The following is an 11,426-nucleotide window of genomic DNA, read 5'->3' as shown; positions in this document are numbered from 1 at the left end:
CAGGCTGCAGGGGCGAGGAGGCTGTAAGGGGGCGCAGGCTGCAGGGGGCAGCAGGTCAGGGGTGCAGTGCCCTCCACCTCGCACCCCTGTGCAGCCCGGTCCACAGGCAGGTTCAGGAGCAGACGTGGAGTGGCCACTGTGGCCGATGCCCAGTGGCTACCGTGGGCTTGCTCACGTGGCCCACCAGCGAGGTGCCCAGCTCACCTGCCCCCAAAGGCTGTGGCGGCTTTCTGCCCCTAATGGAGAGGACTGAGTGGGCATCTGAGGCCCTCACCGGGTGCCTGATCGTCAGCATCTGGCACACTTGGGTGCCGAGCTGCCCAGGAGAACAGTGGCCCCTCGGGGCATCCCCTTCCCGTCACGTCCCTGCTTCTGCCCGAGGGGCCGGGACTGGAGAATATTGAAGCTTGAAGGTGGCCATCAAGATTGCAGACTTCTCCGCAACTGTTTCTGTTGCAAGTCTGCAGCGGCCAAATGGGGTGGGTCCCGGTGGCATCTGTGTTGGCTGCAGCTTTCACCTGACTGTTGACGCCAGGAAGGACTGAGAAGTGTCCCGCTGTCTGTAGCTGCAGAGAGTGGACTCTGCCGTTAAAATGCTCGTGGGTCTGGGTCTTTGCAAATTAAGAAATACGTGTACATTTCAAGAAAGCATCAGAGCGGTTTGTGGAGATCCACGGAGGAGTGCGGTTTTCAGGTTGATTTTGTGCTCCCCACAGACTTTGTACGACACTGCCTACCTGACTCTGTACAACATCAGCTTCACCTCCCTCCCGATCCTCTTGTACAGCCTGATGGAACAGCACGTCAGCATCGACACGCTGCGGAGAGACCCCTCCCTCTACAGGTATCTACAGGCGCCGCCCGCGACGGGAGCCCAGGTGCACTAGGTGCCCCCACCCTGCAGCCCGCTCCCTGGCGGAAAAGCCCGAAGCGCTCAGGCTGGTGCACTCGCTTCCCCCAGAGAGGCTTTCACGGGGAGACCACGTAACTGAAGCGAACATACTTCAGACTGAGGGAGAGGATTGGTGCTGCATCTGAGCGTGCCTGTTAAGTAGTTATGAGAGGACCCGGGATACGCGGTTCTGCCCCCTGGTGACCCCAGTGGATCTAGAGCCTAAATTATCCTTTAAAAACCAAGTACGTCCCATTCAGTGAGATGAAGAGAAAAGTTAGCAGATCTGACCTCAGAGTGCCTTTTTTTGCTAAAAAGTACTTTTTAATCATCAGGAAAAGGCGTTTTCTGCCAATTTGGAATCGTACTCCAAGATGGCTGGCAGATTCAGTGTGTTACTTTTTTGTGGTTTTTCTTAAATTTAACTTCTTAGGTCAAGTAATTTTAGATTCATGAATAGTTTTAAGGGTACGCGGGTTCTGAGCGTTTCTCCAGTGACCCTGGTGGTTACTGCCGAACAGAACGTCGCACGGGGGTTGACGGCATCCCTCCGGGCGCCCAGGTTTACTTGTGTCCGTCTGTGTGTGTGGGCGTCCCGTGGCCACACGGTACAGAGCACCTGCCAGCGTCACGGCCCCATCAGAGTGTCTGCCGTGATGTGGGATCTGAAGCCCCCGAGCCCCAGGGATCCCTGTGGGCGACAAGCAGGCAAGCGTGGAGCTCGCTGTCTGTGCCTTCAGTGGGGGGAACGCGTCTGAGGAGACGGGAGACGCCGAGGTAGGCCTGCGTCCGGAGGGACCCCTGCAGCCGGCCTCCCGTGGCCTGACAGGAGATGCGCCACGAGCCTGAGGCCCACAGCCCATGTCACGCGGGACGGGTGTGGGCCTCATGTCCTGGGTCCGTTCACAAGCAGAGATGTGAGCCTGCCCTCAGACACATCAGTGTCCACCTGGAAGGAGAGAACCAAATGTCATTTGCATTTGATCCCACAGGGACGTTGTCCGGGGGTCCCATGCCCCCGCGCATGTGCTCGGTTCACTGTGCTCTGATTCTGCTTCTGGTACAGCAGTCTGGTGCTCTGGCTGCCCCAAGGGCTTTGTGGAGCCAGGCGTGGTGCTGGGTGAGGGGCAGGGGTGTTGGCAGGCGGCCAGGGGGCAGGCGGAGTATGGCGCGGGGACACGGTCGGTGCTAGAAGCTATCAGGAGGAGCCCACCAGGATCCACCCGGAAGGCTCTGTGAGATCAGAGCACGTGTCCAGCCCCAGGGCAGGTGTGGAGGGGTTCAGGCAGGCACGGGAGTAGACCTGCCGGGCAGGGCGACCCTGTGTACTGGGCCTGTTTCTCCATGACCCACTTTAATCGTGTGGTGGAGCCAGCTGGCTCTGCAGCCTGGGACGGTGCCGTGACTGAGGGGGCCTTCCTGGCCAGATGGTCACAACAGAGCGTGGGGGTGGCCCGGCCACTGTGAGAGTCTGGTGTCCCTGATGTGTGATCTCACCTGTCCCCTTCCACAGAGATATCGCCAAGAACGCTCTGCTCCGTTGGCGCGTGTTCATCTATTGGACATTCTTAGGAGTATTTGATGCTCTGGTATTTTTCTTTGGTGCTTACTTCATGTTTGAAAACACAACAGTGACCAGCAATGGACAGGTTAGTACGGAACCGCATCGTGTGGGCTGGGCCGCTTGGGAGTGCCATGCGGGCGCGGGCCGGGGTAGCCTGTGGGGCCTGGTACTGGGGCATCTGTCCACCAAAGCGCCTCGAGGCCGCGGTGCCCCTGCTCCTGCCGGACACACCCTTCCCGGGAGTCCCAGGCTCATGGCACTGTGTCTCACCGCGAGCCACTTTGTTCATTCCCTTGCTCAGGCCTAGTTTAGTTCCTTTGGGAGTTAATTTCGTATTTAACACACTGTAGCTTTTTTCCACCCGTATTTACCTTAAGTATCTGCTACCTTTGCAAAGAGTAGATTGAGAGTTTGCTAGTAACCAGGCAGCTCCCTGCTTGTTTGCATAACCTCTGGGGTTGTTTTACTCGTATCTCGCTTTTGTCTTTTTGCCTCGGGCTTCCCTCCCCACTCTCAGATAATGACCACCAACACACACATGGTAAGAAAACTGTGGGTTTGTCCTTTATGTTTTGGAGTGCCTTAAAAATAAAATATTTCTCGAAATATTTTCACCTGTGACTTCTTCTGTGTGCTTTGTCGGTAGAAAGCTGCCACCAGCCCCCACGCGGGGCCAGCTGCCTTAGGCGAGTGTGTGTGCATTTGGTCCTGCGTGCTTGCTGTTTCTTCTCTGGAGTTCTGTGTCGGGCTCGCCAGCCGAGGCGGTGCTGGGTGTAATTGATACGTTTGCACTTCGTGCACGGTGCCGTCCCACGCATGGGAGGCCCGGTGGGGACGCGCTTTGTGTGGCAGACCCGGGCCTCGGGGACACGCGGGGGACGCACGGGCGCACTTGAGGGCCGTGCCCTCCGGAGGGCTGCCCGGGCTTGGCGGCTGCACCGACGTGACCCCCTGCCCGCCGGGCAGCCCGCTGTTCGCTGGTACGGGGCGAACTTTTTTTCTCCTCGTTACTAAGGTGCTGCTCTCTTTCATTGTAGCTTAAATCAACTTTTACTGAATTGATCTTGAAAATGTTTTAAATATCTCATTTTGCTTTTTGAAAGCTTGACGTTTCTCTAGAATGTACTCCTTTGTCTTCATTTGCTTGGATAATTCCCGGGTGCCAGCCGGCCCCAGGCCCGTCCTCCTGCGGGGTCCCCACAGGACTTCCTGCGGCGAGGCCCTGAGGGAGGGTCTTGCATGTGTCTTAGGAAGTTAAGACTAAGATTTCGGGTCCCCGGAGCTGGGACGTCAGGACCGAGTTAGCCTGTTGCCACCGCGAGAAGCCTCCTCACACGGTGCTGCTCACTCCTGGCATTAACATCAAAGCACCAAGTTCAGACGGATGAAGTAGCATACACACATGGGCGCTCAAACTGGGGCTTTCGTGCAATGCCGATGGTGTCATTTTATTCCGTGCTGCTCCTTCGTTGCCCCGGTCTCGAGAGTCCCTAGTGAGAGAACCAGTCCTGCCCGGTTTCAGCGGGGAACGGACGCGCACGACGACGTGGGTGGCCTGTGCACCCTGGACGTGGTCGTGCCGGCTGGCAGGTGTGGTGCGGTCCCTCGTGAGGCCCAGGCAGTGTCTCCAGCTTGTGCTCAAATCCCCGGAGCCCTGATGTGCCTCGAGCCGCTCCTCAGGGTGCCGTGGTGCTCTGGACGCCTCCAGCGGATGCAGGAACTTCTGCCAGGTCCCTGCTGCTCTCTCCGACTGGCCTGTTTCCTTGGGGTGCCTTGAGCTTCCATGGGGCCTGAGTCCTGACTTCTAGGCCGGGGCTTTTCCGCAACACTGATAACCCCACACACACACGCACGCCTTTGAGGGGCTGTTAGCGTGCGGGGCTGTTGTTAGAATTTGAAGCAAGGACAGAGAGAGAGACCAGGACGGAGAAAGCAGAGTCGGCCCGCACCGCTGCATCGAAGATCAGCCCGGCAGGTGCCCTGTTGCCCGCTGGCTGAGAGCTTCCTGAGCCCACCCTCGGCCCTACTTGCTGGCCTGTCCACACAGGAAGCTGCTCAGAAGCCTGGTGATACTGTGAACCAGGCACGGGGCACGTGGTGCCAAGCAGGGTCTGTGAGGTGAGGTGTGTGTCCACAGTGACGCTCTGAGAGGTGAAGTCTCCTGCAAGTCAGTGCTCCGTAGATGGTGGGGAGCCCCAAGACCGGGCTCATCAGAGCGAGATGAATAGTAACCACAGCATCCCCGAGTCAGGAGTGGCGCTCATCTCCATCCCACATCCCTGGGAGGACAGGAGCCCCAGTAGGATGGGGGGGCCCAAGGCCACTGCACACAGGGCAAGGCCAGGGTTAAACGTCTGGTGTTCAAACTCTAGCCCACCCCCCCCTTGCCCCCACCCCAGTGCGTCCACATCTCCAGATGGAGCATTTCTTGTTCGCTTTGCGGGTAAGAGGGTTCGATCGCCCACAAAACTAAGATAGCATTGTAGCCTGGTTCTCTGGTAATTCAGATAAACCCCAGAACCCAAGAGCATCGAGGGCCAGTCTCCGGAGACTGATGAAGCTCTTGGTTCGTGGGCAGCAGGAGTTTGCTGATTGTAATGTCCATCCCTCCCTGGACACCCACCCTTCCTGCTCAGGGTGCATCCGTGGGGTTCATCCACTCGTGGTCAGCAGGTGAGGACCCGTTTCCTTAAGAGCTACATCGTTCCGTAGGAATGTGCATAGATCCCGTGTGGTGTTGAGGCAATGCTCATCGTAACTTCTTGAAAAGAAATTCACTTAGGGAGCATTTTCTGCACACACACCAAAGCTGTTTCTCCCTGTGATGCACAAACGAGCTCACAGAGGCAGTAATGGACGTACTCGTGTGGAGCAGCAGGTTCCTTCCAGAGGTGGTAACGGGGCTCAGCAAACAGCGAGAACAGACGGCGGAGTCCGCGTGAAGGGAGCGTGGACCGTGTGTGTTGTTTGTTGTGGAATATTTTTACACATGACGGTGAAGTTGGTCTGGGTTTGAGGGCCTTTAGGAGCAGAACGCTTTCCTACAGGATGCTCCTGGGCGGGCAGAGGGGGGACCAAGGGCGAGTGAGGTGGAGCTGGAGGCTCGCAGGCTCCCCAGGTGTTCGCTGTCCCCACACGGGGCTGGGAGTCCCTGGGAGTCTGCACCGAGGGGAGTGCTCTGTTAGGAAATCAGGTGCAGTGCACCTGGGACCGATGCCATTCAGAAAGCAAACCCTCTGGACACCCTTTCGCCTCCCACCCCCAAAATCCATAGAAATAGTGGCAAGCAACTTCAGTGACAAAAGCCTGAGGGCTCCCCACTGCGAGGATGGATGAGGACTTTCGAGGGTGCTCCCAGAGCCGTCCCCCGACCCGCTGTCCTGGTGACTCAGGACTGGCGGCCGAGGGTGTAGGTGAAGGTAGAGCAGACGTGTCTTCATTGCCGGGGCTCGGAACCAAATTTCCCAGTTCTGGAGCCAAGTTAGTTGGGTGTTGTTGGTCCGTGCCCGTAGAAATTACAGCTGAGGCCCACGCGTTACTGCGCGAGGCATCGGGAGCCCTACTTGGTATGGAATCTCAGGCCGGCCGTAATTTCCAGCTCCACAAATCTACCAGCTGGCGATGCGCTGGGTGGGACCCCGCGCGTCTGCTGTGCCCCTTGCTGTTACCCGGCCCTGAAAAAAGATTTCCGTGTCCCCTGCCAAGCAGGGGTGTGACCACGGGCCCCAGGTGTCAGGAAGCGGAGGGGCAGGCCTTCCTGCCAGGTCCCGCTGACAGGCCCACACGGGATTCAAGCCTGCTCACCATGTCCTTTGTCTGCAAGCATCAGCTTCCAGTGAAAACAAAACGCAGCGTGGTTTCCGACACCTGCTGGCCCAGCATTTCTGTAGCCTGCTGCCAAGCTGCTCCTGGTCTCAGAGCTTAAAAAACTTTTCCTGCCCCCAAAGCGAAACAAGACTGCACTTTTCGGTCAGAGTTTCTTTCCTGGGCGCTGTGGCCTCTGGGGGCTGGGAAGTTCTGGTCCCTGGTCGTGGGGCCGCCCTGTGCAGGCAGCAGACCCCAGCCCTTCCCGCGAGGTGCCAGTAGCAGCCCCCTCCCCAGCGTGGCAGCCAGAACCGTCCTGGGACTTTGCGGGGGTCCCCTGGGGGCAGAGTCGCCTCCAGGCACCAGCCCCCATGTGTGGGTCCGAGGGATGGAAGCCCCGTTTTGATCCCAGTGATGGACTGGGGAATGAGGTCCGGATGTTGGTGGGGGTCTGTGGGGCTCTGTGTCCTCACACGAACTCTAGAACCCTACCTCGCCAAACGTATGCAAAGACCTAGCCTCCGTGTTCGCCGGCGTTTTCTCTGTTGAAAACTAACTGTACAGAAAGCTCCTTGTATTCCAGCCTCTTAATTCTTAATGAAATAGAGCTGTTGGCTTTTAAAGAAGTACTAGGAACGTTTTCTGAGAGGCGCGGTTCACAGAAACCAGAAGGGGGTCCGTGCTTAGGGGATTCTGGAGAAACCTTGAAGAGAATAAAATCTCCAGCGGACTGATTTCCCCCTAAGAGAAAGTCGGTGTTTCGTCTTCTGTGTCTTTGTCTGTAGTTGAGAAATGTCTTGTTTTCGTGATCTGACCCTATGTTTCCACCACGTGTGGCTTCGCGGTGCCGTGCCGGGGGCGGGGGGCATCTTCCTCGGCACTGTTGGCGCGTCTGTGGTGCTGGCCGTCAGACGGGCTGCCAGGGCCTCTGTGCAGCGGTCTCGTCTGCCTCCATTTCCCCCTCCCCGTGACCGTCCAGGGGAACGCGCCACCCTCACGGGGTCGCCCGTTTAGGACACGGCTGTCCTCTTGGGCGGCTCGCTCCCGTCCTTGGTTTTGTTCCAGGGCGGGCAGGCGTCTGAGTTGAGTTAGAGGAGGTAGCCAGTGCTCCTGAGTCTGTTCTTGAGCGTGCAGACGGCGCGGAGCCGGGGAGCTGGGCCGCGTCTCTTCCGCAGGGAACACGACGCGGAAGAGACACGGCCGGCGGCCGGCACCCTGCACACGAGCGTTCCCGCTCCCTCTCCATCCGCCACGTCAGGACTGATGTTTGTGGAGGGTCGAGGGGGCTGACGTGGAGGGGCCAGTGCAGGAAGGACTCTGAACCCATCCCCCAACCGCTGGCCTGGCCCCTAGGGGGTGGCGCAGGGACCCCGGAGGTCGGGGGGGCCGGGGTGTCGACGGCCAGCTTCTTCCCATCCCTATGTCTTTGGGGTCTGGAGCGCTGGTCCGAGAGAGCCCTGAGCTGTGTTCTCTGACAGTCTTGTCTTGAGCGTGGAGGGGAATGATGTGTATTAACTGGAGACTCTTTGGATGATTTCCCCCCACAGATCTTTGGAAACTGGACCTTTGGGACGCTGGTGTTCACTGTGATGGTATTTACAGTCACACTAAAGGTAAGCGCATGCCGTTGATGTTCCTTCTTCAGCCGCCCTGTCCATTGTAACCGTGCCCGGGCTGGAGCCCCCATGCCCCGGGCCGCCCTCCAGGGTCACGTTCAGTCATTTAAGAAGTCAAGTGGGGACGCAGTGCACTGGGTGCCGGGCGGCCAATACGTGAACTTCTGGAATGACACAGAAGGTGAATGAGGGAATGAGCCTTTTCTTTATAAAAGGAGTCGGGTGAGAATTCCTTTAAACAACAAGCCCCAATACAGTCAAAAGCTACTTTAAAACAAATGAATGTATTATGGGAAATTCAGCTCTTTTGAAAGTCAAGCCAGATTCTGCATTCCTCAGACTGTCGCCCCAAGTCTCCACGGTGGGAACACAGCCGACAGGGTAGCTGGGCCGCGGGGTCCTCGCCAAGCGGAAGACACTCCGGGGCGTGCCCCCCGGGATGCGGGGACATTGCCTTGTCTCTCTCCTCTGGGAGCTCTGGTTGTGCTTCCTCAGCAGGTTTATGTGGGCGTCTTGGCTGCTGTGGAGGCGGGGTGGTCCGTGTTCCCCGTTCTCTCCCACTGCCGGTCCGCGATGCTGTGGCCGAGGCCCTGACAAGGTCCCGACGAGGCCCCGACCCGCGGCCTGTGTCTCTCTTTCAGTTGGCGCTCGATACGCACTACTGGACTTGGATAAACCACTTTGTCATCTGGGGGTCCCTGCTGTTCTACGTTGTCTTCTCCCTCCTCTGGGGAGGAATTATCTGGTACGTGGGGGCGCAAGGCCGAGGGGTCCCCACTCCCTGGACCCACGTTCTCCGTGGGGGAGCCACGCTGCGTGGCAGGTGACTAGCTGAGACCAGGGAGGCCAGGCGCTGCCGCCAGGGACCTGCGTCAGATCGCAGGTCAGACGAGTCTTCTCGAGAGAAGTCATTTACGCTGTGGCCCGGGCGGGCATCACCCTCGCCGTGGTGGGCTGGGCGTCCTAGATGTGTCCCGGGATGGGGCCCGGGCTAACTGCTTGTGGGCGTGCCGTGGCCAGCCTTCCATGCTGCAGCGGTGGTGAGCGGGCCTAGCGGGCGTAGCAGGTGGGGCCGGCCTGGGGCCCCCCCACCGCTGCTGGCGGACGGGGCCCTGCTCCTGGGAGGCCACCCGGGACGCTCCGTGGAGAAGTGGCAGGGTCCCAGTGCTCCGTGGCCTCCAGCAGGGGCGAGACGTGGTTGTGTGTGTGGTGCCTGCTCGGGTGCTTTCCGTGGCACACCGTGGCTCATGCTGTTCCTTCTGCCCGGCTGTCCTTTCCCGCCAGCCTGCCCCGTGAGCTCTTACGTGTCCTTCAGGACCCCTCTGATGCGTCGCCCTTCGCCCAGGCAGCTGGTCCCACCTCGTCCCGCCCCCGTCTCGGCACACACGGTGCCCCCACCTCTGCGTGAGACGGAGCATTTCCTGAGCGCGGCTGGGACAAGGGGGTCCTGGGCGTGCCTCCCCCGGGCGTGCTGGCCGGACGCGGCGTCCCCTCCGCAGTGCCCGTGTCGGGCAGCCTGGAGCGTGGGGCTCTGCCCTCAGCGCCGTGCCCGCCCCGCCTGTCAGAGCGTCGCTGACCTCTAGTGGCCAGGGCCCTGTGCTGCGTGTTCTTGGGGACCTGCGGTGCCAAGCTGGACGGGCTTGTGGTGGCCTCCGGCCTGTGACGTCCACGTTCCGTCCGGAGCACCCGTCCGCCCCGCTCCCCGCCTTGGGCGCACGGATGGCAGAACTAACCCCGGTTCGCTGCTGGTCCCTTCCAGCTTCCGTCTTGGAGTGCAGTGTGGATGTTTTCTTGAATCACAGGTTTGCCTGGAAGGGAGGCCCTTCGTGCTCTCTCTTTTCATAGGAAAAAATGTCATTTTTTCACTGTATAAGCCCAGGGTGGTTAACTAGCGCTGCTGATCAGAACCCGTGTGTGTCTTGAGCATGTTAACAGCCATCGCTCAGGTTGTGGTTCCAAGATACCAAAAAAAAAAAATCAACTATTTTAATCTTTTAAAATCATTTTCCGCTGTCCAGAAACAGCTCCAGGGACATCCCGTCTCTTTGGGATGACTTGCAGAACTCCTCCCTGCCCGGCCTGACGGGGAAATCCTGCGGCCCGTTGCTCATGAGTAGGCGGGCGCACACACACCCAGGAGGGTCAGCGGCAGAAGTAAAACCTCGGGGATCGGGCGGGCTTTTCCTGAGAGCAGAGAGCGCGCTGTCCTCCGGGTGACCTCCGACGTGCTCATCTGTTCTCTTTCCAGGCCGTTCCTGAATTACCAGCGAATGTACTATGTGTTCATCCAGATGTTGTCCAGCGGCCCTGCCTGGCTGCTCATCATCCTGCTCATCACTGTCAGCCTCCTTCCTGACGTTCTCAAGAAAGTCCTGTGCAGGCAGCTGTGGCCCAGTGCCACAGAGAGAGTCCAGGTAGGGGTGGGGCGGGGCTGGGGGTGCTGCAGGGGGGCGGGGGGCGCGGGGGCCCAGCCGGAACAGGCGCTGTGATGCTGTGAGGAAAGCAGGAGAGGCTTGCTTGGGAGATGCGCTCAGTCCGGGTGTTACTGACGAGCGTTAGACAACGCGGGGGAAACGCGGGATGACCGCGTTCGGGCCCGAGACGCTGGTCCGCTGAAGTCAGAGAAGGATCGAGGGGGACGGGCTGAGCCGATACAGAAGGAAGATTATCTTGTGTAAATCCAAAAAAGTTTTCAGAATTAGTTGTTACCTCGAAGGGAAAGTTGCATTAGTTTTAGGGATGGTGACTGTGGCCCCAAGCGTTAGCGTTTATACTGGGCAATTCTGGTGAGTACAGGGGTCCCGTGGTTTCCGCAATCCCAGATGGAGGCCAGCAGATGAATTCTGGATTCAGGAGAGAAGTGACATGTGCAGAACGCCCGGCCCAGTGTAACCGTAGCAGCAGGGGCCAGAGCTGCTCAGAGTTCTCAGCAAGGGCTCGTCCCCCTTCATCCCCTCACCCCTGCGATCTCCGGGAGGGCACGTCCCCCGTCCCCTCACCCCTGCGATCTCAGGGAGGGCACATCCCCCATCCCCTCACGCCTGTGATCTCAGGGAGGGCACGTCCCCCATCCCCTCACCCCTGCGATCTCAGGGAGGGCACGTCCCCTGTCCCCTCACGCCTGTGATCTCAGGGAGGGGCACGTCCCCTGTCCCCTCACCCCTGCGATCTCAGGGAGGGGCACGTCCCCTGTCCCCTCACCCCTGCGATCTCAGGGAGGGCACGTCCCCCGTCCCCTCACCCCTGAGATCTCAGGGAGCACTCCTTCCCCTTCATTCCTTCACCCCTGCAATCTCAAGGAGGGCACATTCCCCATCCCTCACCCCTGCGATCTCAGAAAAGACACCCCCCTCACCTCTGAGATCTCAGGGAGAACATGCCCACCATCCCCTCACGCCTGTGATCTCAGGGAGGGCACGTCCCCCATCCCCTCACCCCTGCGATCTCACGGAGGGCACGTCCCCCGTCCCCTCACCCCTGCGATCTCAGGGAGGGCACATCCCCCATCCCCTCACCCCTGCGATCTCAGGGAGGGCACATCCCCCATCCC

The 11,426-nt window shown here is 59.4% G+C and overlaps 1 protein-coding gene across 1 annotated transcript in view; it reads left to right on the top strand.

Annotated features, from left to right (window-relative positions):
• The window catches only part of ATP11A (ATPase phospholipid transporting 11A), a 116,423-nt gene that overhangs the window by 97,147 nt on the left and 7,850 nt on the right, over nt 1-11,426 (top strand). The window contains exons 25-29 of the mRNA XM_035003779.1: nt 717-844; nt 2,406-2,541; nt 7,808-7,873; nt 8,518-8,621; nt 10,125-10,290. Coding sequence (XP_034859670.1) covers nt 717-844; nt 2,406-2,541; nt 7,808-7,873; nt 8,518-8,621; nt 10,125-10,290 — 600 coding nt within the window. The remainder of the gene's footprint in view (nt 1-716; nt 845-2,405; nt 2,542-7,807; nt 7,874-8,517; nt 8,622-10,124; nt 10,291-11,426) is intronic.

The sequence above is a fragment of the Mirounga leonina genome, unplaced genomic scaffold (assembly GCF_011800145.1).
Source record: "Mirounga leonina isolate KUSES-001 unplaced genomic scaffold, KU_Mleo_1.0 Mir_127, whole genome shotgun sequence".
NCBI classification, from domain to species: domain Eukaryota; kingdom Metazoa; phylum Chordata; class Mammalia; order Carnivora; family Phocidae; genus Mirounga; species Mirounga leonina.
This window is presented reverse-complemented; position numbering and strand designations above follow the sequence as displayed.